Source organism: Vespula vulgaris, chromosome 13 (genome assembly GCF_905475345.1).
Source record: "Vespula vulgaris chromosome 13, iyVesVulg1.1, whole genome shotgun sequence".
NCBI classification, from domain to species: Eukaryota; Metazoa; Arthropoda; class Insecta; order Hymenoptera; family Vespidae; genus Vespula; species Vespula vulgaris.
In genome coordinates, this window is record NC_066598.1 from 3,226,255 (window position 1) to 3,249,000 (window position 22,746).

At 34.6% G+C, this 22,746-nt stretch overlaps 1 protein-coding gene across 1 annotated transcript in view; it reads right to left on the bottom strand.

The window, feature by feature from the left end:
• LOC127068324 (neuropeptide SIFamide receptor-like) overlaps window positions 1-22,746 on the bottom strand; it is a 48,305-nt gene that overhangs the window by 15,271 nt on the left and 10,288 nt on the right. Inside the window, exon 2 of the mRNA XM_051004351.1 lies at window positions 3,173-3,272. Coding sequence (XP_050860308.1) covers window positions 3,173-3,272 — 100 coding nt within the window. The remainder of the gene's footprint in view (window positions 1-3,172; window positions 3,273-22,746) is intronic.

A 22,746-nucleotide genomic window follows, 5' to 3' on the forward strand; every position in this document is an offset into this window, starting at 1 on the left:
CTTATTTCTTGGAAAACGAATTCTTTTACCTACCAACACTACTACTTCTTCCAAAAAATTTTTTTCTTCGCAAGCCAATAGAAATGCGAGACTCACTTTTCGTCTTTTGATATATACCGATTCTTTTCTTCCTACAACCGAACGATTCCTTTCAAGTTCACCTACGGAAGAAACGATAACGCGTGACGAGGGGGGTGGGGGTTGGAGAGAATAGGACGTCTTTTCTCCTATAGAAAAACATTATTGAATTCTCGCGGTTTTATCGTTCGAAGATTGAAAATACAAATCCTTCTTCTATATCGTAACTTCTATATCGTTCTATCGGGAAAATATTTCTATCATCTTTTTACGTATTAATTCGTAAATTGACGACAGACATTGTTACATCAACGTCAACGATTTTAACGAACGAATAATTAACAAATAAAAATATAAGATATTAATCTCAGATAAATCAGAGTACCCTAACGCGGTTATAATTTTGCGTGAAATTTATGAGAACATAGATTTGATTGCACACACACACACATATATATATATATATATGCGTGTGTGTGTATGTATGTGTATATTCATTAATTAACTCGTTCTAGAAAACGACTCTATTGACGTTTGTCCGAGATCTATGATACAATGTAAATAGAAAAATGAATTATTGAAATTCTAATGAATTATTGAAAATATTCTTACCGATTTCATTGTTACACGTTCGTTCGCGTAATAATGACCGCAGTATGCGAATTAGAGCACACTCTGTGTTCTTTGAGTTGCATAAGAATTAGGAAGTGTCATACGATATTATGACGAAGATTATATGAGCCATAGCAGTTGATACGCTTCCTATGGTTAATAAGCGTGGAGATATCGTGTGTCAATCTCCAGGAAATTCTCTTAAAAATTTCTTAGCGATGTATTTTATTCAGCTAACTAATTTATACTATTAGAAACTGTCCTTTTTTTTTATATAAACCAATGATATTTAATAACTACTCGATGATATCGACAAGTATAAACGAATCTATCAAAGATAAATTTTTTTTTTTGTGTTTTTTTAAATGACCCGAAAAAATTCGTTCGAAGTTAATAGAATTATCTGGTGAGCCAATGATATTTTTGAAATGCTGCGATATCTAAGAAAACGAATATGTGAAGAAAGAAAAAAAAAGAAAAGGAAAGGATCCCCTTGGGACGATTCGATTTTCGTTTCATCGAAATATTTCGAGATCGTGCCGAATAGAGTAGCGTTATCTTTTTCGAACATTTCGAAGAGGGATCGTTGTTCAGTGGACCAATGAAGATACTAAACGTGCTTTTAGCAATATCATCGTATCGTTCGAACGAACGATGAAGTTGAAAGAAAATATGGTCACTTGAACCATCGAATAAAAGGGAATGAATAAAACGTTCGATCGATCATATCGATCGATATGACAATTTCGAGTTAACGTTGATCTTTTATCGTCGAACAACAATTTCGTGAATATCCTAGAAAATTGTTTTTTTTTTCTTTCTTTCTTTCTTTTTTCTTCATTTTTTTCTCTTTCTCTCTTCTACCCTTTATATTTGCATGAAATAAAATCGATTTGGATAATGGTCGTGCAGATCATTTAATAAAATATTTCTTTCAAAAAAGCGTTGCCTTTTCAATCTATGTGGATCGTATCACATCACGAATGAATCAAATTAAATATCTTTTTCTCTTTTTTTTTTTTTTGTTTCATTGATCTTCGAACTTTTATGAATCATATATAGATACATTTAATCTTTTGGATATTAAATTCACGTGTCGTTAAATAATTCGTAAATTAATATATATATATATATATATATATATATATATATATATATATATATATGTATATATGTATATACATTTCAGAAAGCAACATTTCTCTTGTAATAATGCACTTTTTTTCTTTTTTTTTTTTTTCAAATTAATAACTCTTATTAACGAACATAGCTCATTGTTAATTATAATTAATCTTATGGATATTAAATTTACGTGTTGTTAAATAATTCCCACGTTATATATATATATATATATATATATATATATATATATTCATATATATATATACATTCAAGAGAGACAGAGAGAAAGAGAGAGAGAGAGAGAGAGTTATATTTTTTTGATCATTACATTTTTATACCTTATGTTTAGTACAGTGCGAGCTCATCCTAATTGCTCGACATTATAAAAATATATTTTTAATAATAAAACGATCCCTCGATAAAAATCAAATCGAAATATTTGTAGTATTGGTTCGAGCGTGTAAACAAGTCATTAATAAATATTCGATTTATATCGAGTATGCTAACGTATACGTATAATCGTTATGCGATCGCATTACTGAGCGAATGACGAGATAAACGTAACGTGGGGGTAGACGTTACGAACGTGTTGCAAGCACGCCTTTTATTTTCTCTCTCTCTCTCTCTCTCTCTCTGTCTTTTTTTTTCTCTTTTTCTTTTTTTCTTTTTCTATTTTTTCCCCTTTTTTCTATTCTTTTTCTTTTTTCTTTTTTCTTACGCAAGATTAAATGGCACATTAAGATTTAATGTCACATTTACATAAATCGACGTAATCGTAACAGATAATATCTATCGTTTGAATTGAAACAGAATTAAATTGTCACACGTATAAATAGTACTTTTAATTGGATCTGTTTCTATTTATAGAATAGATTTCGTATAATTTGTGATGTAATTTATATTAGAAGGATTGTCGTGAAAGAAGGAAAGAATTGTAGCTTTAAGAATGAAATCGTTTGAAGATCCTTTTAAATACGATCGATCGATCGATTCCAGTCAATAAATAACTCAGTAAATATTCTCCATGAGTATACGATCGTACGAAACAATCATTTTTGCAATGATTCATCGATTTTCGTTGACTCGATATAATTCTTATTCTCTAATTATAGATATTATTAGAAATCTTATTTCTTGTGAACGTAAAATGCTCACGTCGGAAAATTGTCCGATCTAAAACTTTTATTTCCAAGTTTCTAATTTCTAAAAATAACGATGACGATTGTAGAACGTATGTCGATGGATAAATGAAAAGCTTTTTTTTCGATCTTATCACCAATTATATCTCCATCGATCGAGATCATAGAAATCATTCTATTATAAAATCGGAATGATCGATCAATTTATTACAGATACGTACCTGTCGAGTGAAACTGCAACGAGACTGTAAACCGAAGCAGCAACCGATACACCCTGTATATAAGCCACTGCTTTACACATGAACCATCCTAGGAACCACGCTGAAACAAAAATCGTAGAACATAATTTACGAGAAATCAGGATGAAAATTATTATTTATGCGTATCAACCTACACTCTAAGTACTCAAACTTCTATTAAATTATGGAGAATAAATGTAACATATTTGAAAAGAAAGAAAAAAACGAAGTTAAACGATAGATAAAATTCTTTAATGAAGACATTTGAACCAATGAATTAAAGCCTTTTAAACTTGAAATTTCTATAGATTTTTATGTCCAAGTTTACTTCATAAATTTCCTTTTTTTTTTTTCTTTTTGTTTCTTTTTTTTCCCTATTAACTAAGGAACTTTTATGAGCAGTTAACGGTACGATCTTTGACCCCCCGCTATCTCCCCCTCCCTTTCCCTAAAGAAAGATAGAGACGAAAGTGGTTGATCGAAAACGTGCGGTAGACCGGGTGCGGCCTTCGAAAGTATTGTACGAAGTGAAGGGTACGTTACGACCGTCAAGGTAGAAAGGTAAACTACAGAGTGTTATTATATAAAGACTAACATAATTATTATTCTCCATCGTATACTTGTAATTTATCGTTATTGATAATAGGACTTAGTGAGAAAGAAACTCTGACGTTTTTATTAATCCAATCAAGACAAGGACAGATAATCGAAGAGATAAAGATAGAAAAGATGAAAAAGAAGAAGAAGAAGAAGAATATCGTCGACTCGAATCGATTTAATTAATTAATCGTTTTGTCATAAACGTATATTCAACCCCCACTCTTATTCCATTCTATCGTAAGTCCCTGTCTTTATCTTTTTTTTTCTTTTATCTCTCAGTTCGTCTGAAAAAAATCCAAATTCGTGAAAGATAAAAAATATAATCCATGACGTATATAATATATAATATAAATAAGATATAAATATATATATATATAATGTATAATATAAAGGTGAAAAATATAATTGATAAAAATTACATTGACGTATAATATATAGATCGACTTCGAAATTATAATATAATCGGGATATTACATGCGTATCCATGTAATTTACGAGAATTGCGCGTGCAGGCCGCCGGCCGCATTGCGTTTGCCTTCACCTGCATTAATTCTGGGCCGCGAAGCGTAAAGCGGCGACTTCGCTTAGAGATTCGAGCCGTGCCGAGAGCGTAGGTATTTGTGGTTTATGCACTGTTAATTTTGCTCTTGTCGGTGGATCAAACGTGTTCCGCTCGAGATAAGCCGATAGATACTTAACAGGGGGTAGTGAAACTAACGATAAGGCGAGGGTTAAATCTTAAACGAAATTTTACACGTTCATATTTTACATATGTACTAGAATACGAGAAAAATTTCAAGATCGTAGATATTGATCGTTGATAACGTCTTTTGTTGTAGAAAGATGTTAAAGAGATTCGAACAAACGATATGCAAACAATCGATATTGATATCAAACGATCGAGAAGATCCTTGATAGAGTTGTTCGGTCCTTATAAAAATTATTCAATAATGATGATCGTCTGAAAAGTATAAGTGAATTCGCATTTTCTTTTTTTCTTTTTTTTTTTTTTTTATTATTATTATTTTCTTTTAATCTTCTTTTTTTTTATTTTTCTTTCTTTCCTTTTTCTTTCTTATTATTAAACGATACGGTTTTAGGAATTTGCATGTAAGTGGATCGTCGAAAGGAAAAGGAATTCAATTTCTTGGTAGATAAAAAGATTCGGAAGGATCCACTTTAAAAAGTTGGAACACATGTCCTACGTATTAATGCCGTCACGTACGTACAGGACGCTTCTTCACGTGTAAGCTACAGTGCTTTACGTTGGACGTCGCTTTGAGATCTCACGAGGAAAATCCTCTTTTCTCCTTTTTCTGTGTCTCTTTTTCTTTCTTTTTCTCTTTCTCTCTCTCTTTCTCTCTCTCTCTCTCTTTCTCTCTTTCGTGCTCGTATCAAACGTTCCCTTAACTTTTCTCACTCCCTGTCCTACCCACTCTCTATACGTGACTAACTTGCAAGATAGGAGAGGACTCTTAGAGGAAGTATTCTCTTTTCTTTTTCCACGAAAACATCCTCCCTCTCTTCTCCTCTCTCATCTTGTCTTATCTTATCTCTCAGGGATTTTTTTTATCTCGTAAACTATTAGCTTTAACATTATATTTATTTCGATTTCTCGATTTCGATTTGATTGTTACTCTTCCTTTTCCTTTTTTTTTTTGATTTATTTTTTAATCGAAATGATTTTGCAAAGAGTTGTACCGATTAATAACAAGCATGATCAGAAAGTATTCATTAGAGTCAAGGATAATGCATCGGAAAAAATTTAATAAAGAAAGGGAATGGATTTTTATGAATCGACCGTACATTTAATTTATTTATTTATTTACTTTTTTTATTTATACGAAACTTTGACTATATCTCGAGAAACTTGGTGTCATTGATAACGTTAATTGAGTTCTAATAAGTTCGTAATTTTTCTTTTTTTCTTTTTTGTATTTCCAACCCGATCTGTTACGTACACTCTCATTTCCTAACACTCTCAATACATAGGATTTTAATTTATACGAAACTGTCAATTACATCTACCGATATATTAACTAAACCTAATATCAAGGAATTATCTCGCACGACATTTTTGAAAGTTACGAAAGTGAGATCATTACGTTTGTTTCATAACCGGTTAATTATTCCACCTGATATCTATAATATTCGATCGATTTTAAAAACACTCGATACATTTAATATCCAAACACGAAGAATCCTCCTTTTTTATATTAAACATTTATCGTTTAACTTATATTACGATCCTTTCTAGTCCATTGATCGGTACACAATTACGAAGCACAATTATATTATCTAGATATGTAATCAGTATATCTATATAACCCCTTTCAAGCTTATACAACGAACGATTTTAAAGATAATTTACACCTTATAATTTTCGAAAGAAAAAAAAAAAGAAAAAAGGGAGAAAGAGAAAAAAAGAAGAAAAAAAATATATTTTACAGAAGAAATATTACAGACACAGTTAAAGTTGGAATAAATAACAACCGTGGAATATAACAACCGTGAATTTCGAATTTAATCTCGAATATCTACAAACTCGGTATATGCGATAGAAAAGGATAGATAATGTGACAGGGAATAAAAGAGAGAAAGAGAGAGAGAAAGAGAAAGAAAGAGAGAGAAAGAGAAAGAAAGAGAGAGACGTGTGTTATTCAACCTACGAACTGACCGTTCGGTACTGGCGAGCGAGTTCCAACCGAGTCACGTTTTATATCTAAATGCAAAACATTTTTCCAATTGCCATCAACCCACACGCGTACGTATAGTTAAATTACGAGAGTAGGTATGTATGTACGTGCGTACACGTTTTCTCTTTCTGCATACTCTATACTTTCACTGTTTTCTACGCTCGATTGGACAAGGTCCCAACGGCGTGTTCGCACACTTACATGTAAACACGTTTATTTACCACGACATTGCTAATACAATACAATTGACCGTTCACGAATCAAGTTTTTAAGAAGAAACTTGTTTCAACTATTCGCACATTTTTATTTCTTTTTTCTTTTTTTTTTTGGTTTCTTTTTTTTCTTTCTTTCTCTTTCTCTTTCTCTGTTAGAAAAAAAGATTCATTAAAACGTATGATTGACGAATATTGGTAATCAATTCTACAGTTATTAAGTGTGTGTGTGTATGTGTGTGTATTAGATATAAATAAAATGGTCAGAATTACATTGTGAAAGGTTTCGATCAATGTCAACGGGAATATAATATTATATTCTACGTAATTCTTATCTAATAGAAAGGATTTTTCTATGTTATAATTAATTATGTACGAAGCTGTTCTTTTTTTTTTTTTTTTTTAAATACGAATAATACAAATAATTACTAGCAACGAGATATATTATTTTAACTTTAAGGGCTTTAATGTTTTACACCGATACCTCCTCGATCGTTATTATATACGAAGAAATAATCGTGAAGCCCGTGATGTTGCCAGAGTGCACCAAATATAATAGAACGTCTTATCGTTTCCGACACGTAACGACAATTCCTTGAAGTACGCTCTCTTCCATGACATATACCTATTCGTCCTAAGAAGAAATGAAAAGATAATAATACGGTTTAATCCATTACAAAATTCTCTTCTTAGTCGTCTTCTTATCAATTTCGAAAGAGAGACCAGACAGACTAGAGTTTTCTATTTAATACCATCTATGGACCCGACTTGACTATTGTTTTCTTAACTAATAAAAAAATCAAAGCTTCACGATGATCGGTCAGTCGTACAATCTAAATAAACAACAAATAAACAATAATAACAACCAACGAAAAAAAGAAAAGAAGAAAAACAAAAATCTCTTTTCTTCTTTGAAAAAAAAAAAACCAATGGAAAAAAATGAAAAGCTATATTAATATTAAAATTCGTCCGAGAAAATATTAATAATCAGAGAGAGAGAGAGAGAGAGAGAGAGAGAGAGAGAGAGAGAGAGACAAAACAAAATTAAAAAAGAAGGAAAAAAAAGGGAAAGATTATTAACACTGCATTACGTCGAGAGCTAATGAGCTTTTTTTATTTCTCTCTCTTTTTTTTTTTTCTTTACATTTTTTTCTGTCATCGTATTTGTTTTCCTTTTACACGAACGTCGAACGTTAAGCCGCAGTTGGAGCGGTATCAAGATCAGAGAAAAAAAGAGAGAGAGAAAGAGAAAGAAAGAAAGAAAGAAAGAAAGAAAGAAAGAAAGAAAAAGAGGAAGTAAAAAAAGGAAGGGAAAAAAAAAAGAAAAAAGAAAAAAGAAAATTATTCATCTGGCACGGCGGCCAAGTAAGCGAAAAGCTGCGAACTGTGTACAGGTCGGCGAAGTGAAAATTGAAACGTTTGGACGGACGCGCGTCCCAGTCATAGAAGCTCTCTCTCTCTCTCTCTCTCTCTTTATTTATCTATCTATGTATCTATCTATCTATGTATCTATCTATCTATCTATCTATGTATCTATGTATCTATGTATCTATCTCTTTCGCTTTTACTCGTTCCTCTCTTTCGAGGCTCGACGATGGAAGTCGATTCGGAGCACACCGAGACCGGCCTCGAAGGATTTCAATCGCAGAACCGTGACCTCGTAACCGTCGCTTTTATTACTCATTCCACCTTCTCATCCGCTCCGATCACGCGTGAACGTTGCAGTCCGCTATTTATTTTGTTTTGTTTTGTTTCATTTTGTTTTGTTTCGTTCACTCTTTTTTTTTTTTTTTTTCTTTCTTTTTTCTTCCCTCCTGTTTTCTTTTCTCTCTCTCTCTCTCTCTCTCTCTCTCTCTCTCTCTCTCTCTCCTCTTTTTTATTTTTGTTTTTGTTTTTTTCATCGCGACTATTACTTCGAAAATCATGTAACCTTTTTTTTCAACATGGGAGTGATGTTTTAAAAAAAAGAAACGAAAGAATGTAGCCAGTTGTTTTACGAGATAAGGAAAAAAAATGGATCGTAAAAATTTTCAAATATTCGTGAAGTGGGTCCTAGAAAGAAATTAGAAAAGATTTTGAAAAGGCTCAGTTGAAACGTCTGAATCGAGTAATATCTATAAACGTGATGTTAACGAATTTCTAAACGTTGTAAGATGAGAATCTTCGTTTCATTCAATTTCATTCGATAACTCGAGAGAATACTTGATATAGTGTATTCTCAATTGACTTTAAGAACGAATGGCTGCTTCATAAATCAAAAAATTATTATCCAACTGATGTAACAGAATGAAAAGATACGAATTTGGAAAGATGTCTCTTCTGTTATATTTTTTATCGTTAACGATCGCTTTTCACGAAATCTCTTTTTTCATATCACTTTTCATCGAATTAAAAAGAAAGAGAGAGAGAGAGAGAAAGGGGGAGAAAGAAAAAGAAAGAGAAAGAGAGAGAAATATATATATATATATACATATAAGAAGACGTTAAAATTAGAAATAATTACGATATAATACATTTCGGCAGAAGACAATAGAAATAATTTCACGTTACTTCCCAGTCGTTCTCGTGTTAATACCACCTATAAACGATATCCCTAGTGAATGATAGAAAGAATAAGAAAGAGATAAAACAATGGGCGCGTCCTCATTTAACGTGAACATTCGTTTCGTGAGAGTGCGAGCAAGAGTGCGATTATTTCGTGGTTAAAGTGTGTTTCAACGTCGTTGAACGAAAAGTAATAATAGGAATAAACTGGAAGGAGACGATGGTTTGTTTCTTAAAAGCAAGAAGCAAGAAAAGGATTGCGAGAGAAGGGAAATGGAGGTGAGAGAGAGAGAGAGAGAGAGAGGAAAGAAAGGGTTGGAAAGAGAGTAGAAAAGGATAGTTGTACCAGCTGTGCCTCATTATAGTCGACGTGACGAAGGAACAGAGAAGAAGTGGAAATCGAAGTGGCGAATGAAGAGGAATGGAAAATACAGAGTGAAAGGGATTAAAAGGCGGAGACAGAGATGGACAGATAGATAAAAAGAAAAAAGAGAGAGAGAGAGAGAATTAGAATTAAAGAAAAAAATAAAGAGGAAGAAAGAAAGAGAGATGAAAAGAAAAGAAAAAAAAAGAAAAAGGGAAAAGGAAAAGAAAAAAGGCGGAAACCGGAATTCAAGATCGCACTTTTCACGCCATTATATATACCCGATGAATTCCATTATGACGAGTAAGGCGACAGTAAAGGAGGTGGAGGAGGTGGAGGAGATAGAGATGGAGGTGGAACAGCATCGGCTTTATCAGCAGCTTCCGTAGCAAGCTACTTTCAAGAAAGGGTAACGTTCTTTCGATCCTACATCCACTCAATCTCTCTCTCTCTCTCTCTCTCTCTCTCTCTTTCTCTTTCTCTTTCTATCTCTCTTTCTTCTGTCTCTCTTTTTCTTCGGATAAAATATGTATGAGTACGTGTTTGTATAGTTTATACATATAACTATATATATATATATATATATATGTTTTTGTGACTCAGACGACTAAAGACGCATGACTACTTTAAGATATCCAAAGATCGATCCTATACACTACGATGACGACTTTTGACATCCTTTTTTTTATTATTTTTTGTTTTTGTTTTTTTTTTCTTCTTTTTTTTTGCGGTTTTTCTATTTTCTTTCTTTCTTTTTTTCTGTTCTTTTTTTTTTTTATTTCGTTTTCTTCGTCTCTCCTCCTCGTGCCGAAAAAGAAAACTACTATACTATGATGGAATATATGTATTTTTTTTTTTTTCTTGTCTATTCGACAAGGTTACGTCTGACGTTCTTATATTTCTCCAAGAGATGGATCACCCGAATGAAATGAAATTTATCTGAGATTATTTGTGCTTTATGTTGTATCTTTTGATTATGAAAGGAAAAATGTAAGGATTATATCCACGACTGATATAATTTATACACACACACACACACACACACACATATATATATCAAAACTTGCAAAACAATTTTCCAAGATATTTCGAGTGACATAAATTAGAATAAATTTTTCTTTAGTATACGTTGCCGTGACTATAGATAAACTTTTCAATACGAACCCCGCAGAAATTGAATTCTCAATATCGTATATAATTCATGAACTTTTAACAGCATATAGATAGGTAATATTTCCAAAAAAAACATACGGATAAAAGCAATAAAACAGAGATAGAGAGAAAGAAAGAAAAAAGAGAGAGAGAGAAAGGGTTGTTATTCAAATCAGAAAGAGTTGAATTCAAACGATTTCGATAACAATGTCGAGAAACTTTTTTTAAACTTTATCGTATTCATTTCCGAACGATTGGAATATCATACATGTTTAATATGTATTTTATCAAAATTTTACGATCGACGATAACGTATAATAATTCGTTGATCATTTTATTTGACGCAAAAGAAAAATCTGTGAGAATAATTTAATATCCACGAGATCAATGATATATCAATTCGCGAACGATGCAAACTATGAATTCTGTTTTCAAAACTTTCCCGTCGTTCGTTCTAATTCTAATTACCGAAATCGATAGCTCTTCTTGCTAATTCGAATGATTCGATATTAGTCACAGAAACCGATAGCAGAAATCGATTGGGAAATTATCGGTGGACCGTGATGGGGCTTAATGTTCCTAAGTGCTGACCTTCATTCGAAACATTTACCAACAGACAAGCTTATAATGTTCCTGTATTTATGCGTCTACGCTCAACCACTTCAACACGTGAATCCATTTTGAACAGTTCAAACTCTATAAGTGAGGAGACACGGTTATAATCGTTAAACGAGAAAATTAAACGAAATGATGAAACAAAATGAGATGAATACGAAATTATCAAAAGGTTATTAAGAAAAGCGCATCTTGTATTTATTTTGTGATCGTAAGAAAGTCGGTGAAGAAGAAGAAGAAGAAGAAGAGAAATAAAGAGGAAAAAGAAAAAGAAAAAAAGAAAAGAAAAGTGTCCTTGTTAAAGATCTCTTTAGAAATTACCTTTGAAAAGGTCATTCCAAGTTGATCGGGATTGAATCCTCTTTTCATATTTGTCTCTTTTATTTCTCGGGACAAATCTTCTTCTTATTCTTCTTCTCTTTTCTTTTCTCCCATTTCCTTTTTTTCCGTTCTCACGAAAAAAAAAGAAAAAGAGAAAGAAAAAAATGTTCTCAATAGAAATTATGAATATCATCGCGGCTGTGGGCTGTCGCGCTTGAACTTGACATCTTCTACTTTTATTAAATAAAATCCCTTCAAGGATGATGAATACGATCGTCTATATAAGTCGGACAAAAGAAAAGAGAACGTATGAAGGATCGAAAGAAAACTATATCGTGCTATATGTACGTCCGTGTACACGCTGTTCTTTATCGTTAAAAGAAACTACGAGGAAATTTAAACTGAAAACTGAAAACCGACAAAAAACGATCCGATCCATCTTATTTCACGGAAAAAAGAAAAAGAAGAAGGAAAGAAAAATAATGAAGCAAACGAAAAATCTGTGTCTGAGGGAAGAGGAGAGAACAAAAAGAAACGGGAGACTTGCAAAAAGAAAGAAATTATTTCCTAAAATCGAATCACCTTTTGCTTCAAATTTCTTATTAATTCTTGATTAATACCTAAGTCTCGTTTAGTGAACTTTAAGCGAATTAACTATTACACTTGTGAACTTTTACGCTTTCTTTCCTTCTTTCTTTCTTTCTTTTCTTTTTCTTCTTTTTTCTTTTCTTTTTTTTTTTTTTTTTTTCGTAAACGAACTCGCGAAGAAAACCAAAAAAAGAAAAGCAACGAAAAGAGAAGAAACAAAATTTGACAAACTTTGTTTTGGCAAACGGTATAAGGCGTAAAGAGTTTGTTTCAGACTCGGAAGGAAGGAAGGAAGGAATTAAGGATAACGAAAGCAAACAACGTAAATTTAGATCTTACAAAAAAAAACTAAAACAAAAACAAAAAGTAAGAAAAAAAATATATATATACATACATCTATATCCAATCGATTGGTGATCGAAATTCGAAATAAATCACGAAAAAGAAGATAGAGGGATAGATCACGCAGAGGGATAGATTATTCGAATCGTTCCTTCGAAATCAATGGATATTTATATAAAATGTTGTATGAATAATGAAGGGAGAGTCTTCTCCAAGGAATAAAACTGGTGTGCTTTTCTGTTCTAGATTCTCTCTTTCTCTCTCTCTCTCTCTCTCTCTCTCTCTCTCTCTTTATCTATCTATCTAACTATCTTTCTCTCTCTTTCTTTCTAACCTGAAGAAACGAGGGAGAGTTCGGTGGCAGAGAACAGACCAGCCGATGTAGGGCAACCCGGCTTACCTACCTCCCGTTAGTAGACGTTCAGATTGCGCGCGCCTGCGTCGAGTCATTCTTTAAGGTTACTGCCCTGGTTTCGAATACCTTCAAGGTCTCCTAGCTGCTCACACACACACGCACATATAAAGAGAAAGAGAGACAGGACGATGCTTACAACCCTTTACGAATCCGTTTGTCGATCCAGCTGCGTTTCACCACTTCGAAGAAGAGATTACTACTTCGAATAATATTCTACTACTTTCAATTGAATTTGATTTTTCTTTTTTATTTATTTATTTATTTATTTTTTTAACAACGATGCATCAACCATCTCAATTAGAACAGTTGAGAACTAATTAGAAAGAAACGAGAAACCTTAACTCGATTGAAACGAGTCGTCTGAAAGATTATTGTCAAATCCTTTCAAAATGAAATCTAATCGTTAAAATTCGACCCTTTCATTTCTATATCCTCGTAGAGTTAATCGAAATGGTATTGATTTTCTCTGTATCTATTTCTTTTTTTGTTCTTGGTTTTCTTGGTCTTTGAAAACGTAGACCGTCCAAGTCTATCTCTCTCTTATCTCGAAAACGTATGTATATAACCGGTAGAAGAGGTTCGAGTCTCAAAACTTTATCCTTATCCCTGAGGACTTTCTGTTGGCTTTTAATTAAATCGAAAACACCTTACTTTACGTATCGTTTAACTTTAAAAATTTGCCGGTATAACTTTGAATTAACATGACAACGCCGTTCGTAATAATAAGATGTAATAATATCCTTTCATAATACATAATACTTGTCTTTATCCAAGCTTTTAAACCGTATAATAAATAATTAAAGTCTTATATAAATAATCAAATCCTTCCGAGCTTAACAGTTTCAAAAGTTTACGTATCTATGTATATTTTCTCTTAAATAACGTATCATTAGAAAAATCATTTGAATGATATTTGAACAGTTAGAGAATATGCATTCTTGAGCCACCTGTTAATCGTACGAGAATATTAACTATAATTTCCTTTCTTTTTTCTTTCTTTTTTTTTTTCTTTAACGAAATATATCTAAAGAACGATGAATGAAACTTTGAAGAAAGAAAGAAACGGTGTTGAGAAAGGTATCGGTGTAATTTCCAGATGAGAATTTTCTTAGATTCGGCCCTGACTCAGATCGACGAACGATTCGACGATAAGTTCTTCGCGCGGTATATAAATTCCGTAAATTCACGCAGCCATCCCGAGTTCGAGGATATGACCTAGAGTCGTTGGTGGAGGTGGTTTGCAGGTGTCCGTGCTCCAACCCGTTTATACATATACATATACATATACATATACATGTATACATACATATATGTCTCTCTGTGTATATGTGTGTCTAGGTGATAAGTATATGTATATATATCGGGTCGGGTGCAGGATAGTGGTGGAAGAGAGCGGATTATACGAGGGAGGTAGTGACCTAGTACAAGTGGCCGAGATGCATGACCCGAATACCGGCACGGTACAGGTGTGGTGTGTGTCCCACTGGCCTCTACCCTCTTCGAGGTACGAAGCTTGCGAGTTGCCGTACACGGTGCTGTTGCTGTTCGTACTCCCTGAGAAAGAGCTATGAGCTCCCAACGGGATGCAACGGCCGGAAATGCCATCGATCTTTCGATATTGCAATCGAGTTCTCTTTCCTCGTATATATAGATATATGTATATATACATATATTATGTCTGCTGTGAAGAAAAAAAAAAAATAAAGAAAAGAAGAAGAATACAAGACCAGAAGACAGAAAAGCTTCAAAACTCGGACTGAGCAATTTATCTTATATCAAAGATCTCCGTTACGATCGAGACAATGTCGGAAGAGTTTAGCGAATAAATCAATCGATATTATTTTATTTTCTATCCCTTCGAGTTGAATCGAAGGGTATAGAAGATTTAATGAGGATTCAAGAAACGAAAAGGATATGAGGGTGGAGAGGAAATTGAGGAAAAACTAGGTAAACGTTTGTTCGATTTCCAGTAAGGACTGACCACTTTCCGTCACGAATCACTTCGACACGCGATACTACCTTCTATCCACTCACCCACCCTAGGTGATTTCACGTTGCGAAAGTCTTTCTTTTACCCTTAAAATTCCCATCTAAAATTTACTTTCTCCGTGAAGATTTTTGTCTCCGATCGAAATAAACCAAGTGGGTCTAGTCGAATAGCAAAGAGTTAGAGGTTTGGTTTGTAGGGATGGATGAGTGGAGGGATGACGATGATGGGGTGAACAAGGTGGGTGGTAAGTTTCACGGACAGATCTCCGTTAGAATCGATGCTTCTCTTACGGGCCGAGGGCAACGCGAGATCTTTATTAAGATCTAAAGAAAAGGACGCGATCGATACGTCCATCAGTAGAGAAAGAAAGAAAGAGAGAAAGAGAGAGAACGAGAAACTCTCCCTGGCCTATGTTGCTGCACTGGGCTGCCATTGTCGCCGGTTACACCAGATAGATTTACGTTCGTCCTTGACCAAGTGCTTCGAGCATTCGACGACGATGACGACGACGACGACGACGAGTATACGACTAGGTAGCAACACCAACACCAAAGGGGAATCTTCGTATAAATGCGTTTGGCAATGTCACTGGCACAGAACTTGTGGTCTCTTCCTCTATCTCTATCTCTATCTCTATCTAGCTATCTATCTATCTCTCTGTACCTCAGTTACACTCGACGATGCCGGAATTGATTCCGGGAAAATCGAGTCCATCCGATTAACTCTATAAGCCAGTAAACGTGGCCAGAGGTTTGCAGATCCTGTAAGTGACCGTGGTAATGCGAATTAGCGCTCTCGAGGTCGCGAACGTACACTGGCCACATGTACCGTGATAACCATGCTTCGACCTTGCGGTCGGACCGCAAAAGGTTACTAGGAAAAGAAGTCTCTCTGTATCAGAGAGAGAGAGAGAGAGAAAGAGAGAGAAGGGGATGTGTATTTCTTTTGGGACAACTTTACTACATCTCCTATCTTTCAACCACTCCTCCATCCCCAAGCGTTACATTTTAATTGGAGAGGATCGAGAAAGATGAATTGTCTTTTTAATTATTTCACAGATAGCTCGTATCGTTAATAATTTGTTTGTTAAGGACGCTGATTAATTATCTTAATTAGAGATAATAGATCTTCATTTGTTTCTCTTTATCTATGTTTAATCCTCTGCGAATAATCCCCCGAAGACAACCCGTTTAAGAATGATTAATGTTTTCAATCCAATTCAAGATGAAAGAAACAAAAGAAATAATAAACTAGAACGGTTATACATTCGTTCGAAGATTTCGAATGAGATGAGATGAGAGAGAAAGAGAGAAAGAGAAGAGACGAAAGTACAGGAATTAATAGTCTATTACATAGACACAGATAGAATGTCTACCTAAGATCTATACGAGCAACGGACCATACAGATTTCCGACTGTCTGACCTAAATACGTAATTATCTTTTCGCGAGGCGCGCGACCTTGGACCTGGGTCAAGTCCGAACTGGGCCATATCTCTGTCTGCCATTTCTCCTTCGTACATCAACTTACCTGTCCAACCAACATTTTCCCTTAGCTCCTCGCAACCTTTCAGTACCACCTTATCGTTTCTCATGGAGACTCTTGAAGGATCTGAACGAGCTAAGAATTATCGGATACAACTCGGTAATGTCACTGGCAGACCTAACGATACGAAAGGATATTCTTTTACATTTGACATTTTCTGAACAATTTTCTCTGTTAATTAATTTGTTCTTTTTCTGTTTGTTTTTGTCTTTTCTTTCTTTTTTCCTTTTTTTTTGTTTTTTTTAATTCGACAAGATAAACGAACATAAACAAATATCAAATATCGTCGAAATCGTTTCCATTTCATTTCGTCGACCATCCCTCGTCGAAATTATAGATCAGGATCATGAAAAGGATATATCAGAGGGTGTTGTTTCTCGATCAAACGCGTTATAGGTCGACAGGCTCTGTGGTGACCCGTAGTTCTCAGGTAAACTCGTTCTCGGGCGCACCACCTCTCTACCACCTACCACTACCACTACCACTACTACTACTACTACTACTACTACTACTACTGCTGCTGCTACCACTACTACCTCTCGGAGCCCATCAACTGGGACGCTGACCCAGTTATTTTACCTGTAGACGCAGCGTTAACACACACCTGCCACGAATGTCGTTTCTATCGACGCATCACCCTCTTTAGACCAATATTATGGTATACAATCGCACGCAATTTCTCTTTCTCTCTCTCACCCACTCAACACCTACTCTTCTCCCAAAAAAGACAAAGAAAATGAGACAAACCATCGAAAAGCAATCGACTCTTCCTCGAACAAGAAATATCAATGTTTTCATTAAGTCGGATTAAACAGTTAGGTTGATTATCAGATAATTCGTTTCTACGATCATTTACGATCATGTCTCTCTGTTTTTATTACAGTTCGTTGATACGTTTCTCTATATGCTTCTTGTTTAATTATTATTCGATAATCGAAAGCAACGGGGAAGAGATCAATATCTACGGTTTGATATCTACGAAGCTTAATATCTACGTGCTCTGCAGTTCGATCAGGACCACCAGTTGATCCAAATATCTCTGTGAAATTTTCCCTAAAAGATATATATATACATATATATATAGATATATATGGGGATATATATATATGAACACATTCTATAATATTCGTGAATAGATTCGAAACGTTCCAATCTTCATTCTAATTTCCAATGAGAATATTTATAAAATCTAACATAGCATACCTCATGGAATTGCATTTGATTAGAAATAAATCATAAATTTCCTGGTATCGATCACGATCGATTAACGAAATTTATTATTAGTTAATATCTATAATATTTTAATAACGATACGAATTAACTCTTTCTCTCTCAATATATTAAAGATATAACGAGAGATCAATATACAACAAATATATATATATATATATATATATATATATATATATATAATATGCATTACATATTATTTTTTTATATGAATACATATACATATATACAACTATATATAACTATCTGAACTTTTTTCTTCCTATCCCCTTTCCTTTTTTATTCCTCCCTTATCCCACCCCCGAACCAACAGCAGAAAAATTCGTTGCGACCTTCGCACGTTAGGTTGTTCTCGTTATATCCAATTGGTAAAAATTTCTCTCCGATGATATTCGGTGTCGGGTCTGGCACGATATAACGTGTGGCATCGCACGCGCAGCACAGTCATCGCGCAGATTGCAGGAAGGCCAGGAAAAGGGGTTGGCCGCGTACACCGGGACGGGAACGGGAAAACGGAGGTTGAACTGGGTGTGAGAGTGAGGGTAGGAACAGGAGTGAGGGCGAGGGCGAGGGCGAGGGCAGGTGGAGGAAGACAGGTGGGATGGAGGGTTTAAGGGGAGGAGGTCGAACTCCTACGAGGGTAGGAGTGTGATCGGCCGATGTAGGTCAGCCGAGAGTATTGGCCCCTTTTGCCTTGACACCAATACAGGTTGTATGGATCTCGTCGGGGGCTTGGGTCGAGTTACCGATGCGCGCTTGAAATTCTATGAGGCGAATATACGCAAGTGCGCTAGCGAATTCAAGCACGTTCGAAAGATAAACGCTGATCGGCCGATCCCTATCGATGATATAACTGCTCCAAGTCCTACGTGCAGGCACGCGAGACATCTATAATATCGTTTCTTTTTTCTTTCTTTTTTCTTTTTTCTTTTTTTTTACTTTCTTTTCCTTTCCTACCTACCTACTTTTTCTTTATTTTTCTTCTTTACGATACAGTAAAGGAAAGATAGAACGAAGTGGTTATTAATGTTGTTAATGTATTTTGTTCTTCTTCTTTATCTTCAACGTATCTTTACGTATTACGATTCTATCGATAATTTTCTCTTGAAGAAATTGAAAAAATGTCATTTTATTGTCGATGTATCGTATATTGGAACGAACAAATTGCTGGATTAGAATTTGGATAGTTAATTTGGTAAGAAAGTTAGAGTTCTGTGAACACTCGTCCTCCTTCTTCTTCGGTTTTCACTTACTTACATTTTTTTGTTATGTTTTCTTTTCCCTTTCCCTTTTCTCTTTTCTTTTCTTTTCTTTTCTTTTCTTCTCCATTTTTTTTCTTCTTCTTCTTTTTTCTTTTTTCTTCCCTTTACTACACGAACCTCTACGTCTCATCGAATACCACTGACCCACATCGGATCATTTCGCTCGAGAAGATCCCATCGAGTCGAGTTTATTCTGTCATATATCTCGCGCCTTTGTACAACGAATTCATACATTTTTTAACGATCCACGTTACATATGTTTTTTCGGCCGAATTGTGTCAAGGTTACTTGGCGCGCGATACTTTTGAAATTTTTAAAGGGAGAGACCGAGGAAAAGAGAATAAGAGAAAGAAAAAGAGGAACGAAGCAGGAGAAAAAGAGGAAAGGAGTCTTGGAACATAGACGCGAATCGCGTGTTACTACTAGCTCGCGATGAAAAGAGGTACTTTGGACTTTTCCGTAGAACCGTGTCGCTCGTCTCCTGTCTCCTTCTAACTCTTGGTTCCAGGCTTGAAAGAATTTTCAAGGACGAGATCGCAAGGGAAAACCTTTTCTCATACCCTGAGATACATCGAAATAATAAAAGAAAAGTAAAATAAAGGACGAGAGGGTACAAGGTTTGGATTAATACCCAAACCGTTGCGCGGGATTAAAGAGGATTTGTCATAAATCAATGTCGTGCTTGCTTATTCGTGCGCGTCTTTTCTTAAAATCAATTTCGTCGTCCGTCGAAACGACGGAGAAACATAGATCGCGTTCCACATTTTAAACTTTTTAGATAGAAATGGGAAAAAAAGAAAGAGAGAGAGAGAGAGAAATACTACGACGATCGACGTCTCTTTCGACTGATAATTTCGTTCATATCCGATATCCTTTCCTTTCGACTTCTTTGACGAAAAAAAGAGAGAGAGAGAACAAATAAAAAAATGAAAAAATATATATATAAGAAATATATATATGTGTATATATATATAAAGATAAGTGAACGAGCGCGTTCGACAGAGCGAAGCAACAGATTGCAATAAATTGTAATAATCGTTGGTGAGGCTGACTAAATGGGAGAAAAGAGAAAGAGAAAGAGGAGAAGGTTAAAAGAAAACGTTAGAAGAAAAGGGAAAACGAGAGGGAAGAAGAAAAAAGACAGAGAGAAATAAAAGAGAGAGGGAAAAAAAAAAGAAATTTGTTTCAATCTCGAGGCAAGTGCAATTGCAGTTGAATCAGTGGTGCGGCTGAGTTGAATCGGTAGGAGAGGGGTGGGGAAAAGTAATGTGGAGGGGGAAATAGTGTGAGGGGAATTTGAGGGTGAATAGAAAGGAGAAAGAGAGAAAGAGAGAAAGAGAGAGAACAAGTATTTACGGACAAAAGCGCATTTATATTTTCTCGCGAAGCTTTAGCCTCGAACGTCGTAAAACGACGCGCGCATTGTCTAACGAAAAATAAAAAAATAGAAAGAAGAAAAAAGTAGGAAAGAAGGAAAGGAGGAAGAAAAAAAGAAAGAAAAGAAAAGGAAAAAGAAAAGAAAACGTATCTTCAATTACTCTGGAGCTTAGGCGACGATGACGACGACGACGACGAAGACGACGTATTCATGATTACAAGAGAGTACCAGTTGTGTATACGTTGAAGGATCCGCGTGACACCTGAGGCAACACTTCAACAACTGTTTTCGTCGTCTCGGATGGTTTCTTTATTTCTCATACAAAATTTCACGAATTTTCTTTCGTTCTTTTAAGTATATATTTTTTTCTTCCTTTCTATTTTCTTTTTTTTTTTGCTTCTCATTCCTCTTGTTCTTCTTTCTTTTTTTTCTTTTTTTTTCTTTTTTATCGTAAGGTTTCTCAGCCGATTGATTCGCATAAACGATTAACCTCGAGAATTTGCTCGAACTGATTGCACCAAATCGGATGTTTCTGACAAAGCATCAGTCGACGAGTAAGAGAGAGAAAGAGACGGGTCAGAAAGCACGGAGTGACGAATTATGGGGGGAAGAGAGAGAGAGAGAGAGAGAGAGAGAGAGAGAGAGAGAGAGAGAGAGAGAGAGTGGAACTTTCTTCGTGTGTCTGGAAATCGTTTCTCTGTTCCTGAGTTTCGATGTTGTAACTTTGTAACGTTCGATCGTGAAATCAAAATCATTCGGAATCATCCTGTAACGTTAAACGAGTTTACTCATCGACGAACATACGTATATATATATATATATACATATATATCCACTGAAAAAATATATATATGTATGTATCTATATATCGTCGATCTCGTTTCATATGGCAGTATGAAAAAATTTCAACTTCATTCAATCGGGCGTCGATCTTGTTACGTCGATCCATTTTATTTTATAACTCAACGTATATCCTCATTTCTGTTTTTTTTATTTTCTTTCTTCGAATAAATCTCCGATATCATAAATATATAATACATACGTATATAACCATTTGTCCCATTCAATATCTACAAATATCGAATTCAGTAAATGAACATAAATTTATCAATCCATTGGCGATCATCGAGCAACACATGTATCGTTACAAAGAAATAATAGCCTATAGTAGTTTCCTACGATTAAACCTCGTTGAAGAAGAACAAGACTGTATCGATTTGTTCCTTTAACAGGAATACCACTCGATTAATGTTTCACAAATACATGGACGCTTATTATTGGAAAATTATATCGGTTGGTAAGTTGATTTGATCGGGTGAACGGCCACATGTCCTGCCTCGTGATCAAAATGAAAAATAACGAGGAAGATAAATACACTGTGGACAAGGGTAACTGATTGCTTCCAAACAAGGAAAAGAAATCCAAATTTTTTATTATGAATTTATCTACGAAAAAAAAAAAATTAAAAAAAACAATTCGATTATCTGCAAAGATCCATCGCCTCCTTTTTTCTTTTTTTTTTTTTGTTACGTCTAAAGTACCATTTTAAATACGATCAAATACGTTCGAAGACAGGTTTTGACGGCCCTGTCCGACCGAATAACGAGCTCGACCACTGAAAATAACCCTTTCAATATATTCCCGTCCGTCTCGATCAGAGCTATTAAATCAAAGATTTATGGAAACGTATAGAGGGAAAGGTCAACGAGGAAGTTCCTTCTAAAAGCCACAAAAGTTTTCTCTTATCGACTATTATTAAGTTTTGGCTAACGTGCTACCATTCGGGATATAACAATGAAAACGAGAAGACTGAAATCGACAAGGTAAAACGGTTATCGCCACTTAGAAATGGGAAATAATCGCAAACCTGAGCGTGTGCACTGCATTCTCTCTCTTTCTCTTTCTCTCTCTCTCTATCTATCTTCCTCTATCTGTCTTTCTCTCTCCCTTTCTCTGTTTCTCTTTGTCTTTCTCATTTGATCGCGATATACCCTTCGAAGAGGAATTATCCTTCGTCGTGACAGTTACGAAGTAATGGTATAAAGATAAGGAGTAAGTACTACTACTAATACTAATACTAAAATGCTGTTCAGCTAACTCGGAATCCCTTCAATAGTAATCACCATCGACAAGACTTCCTATGTTATATGTCTCAAATGTTATATATCAAACATACTTTTCAAATATCCTTATCTAATCCATTTGCAATAATAATAATGATAATGATAATGATAATGATAATGATAATGATAATGATAATGATAATGATAATAATGTCTATCTATTTCGTTTCTTAATTAAAT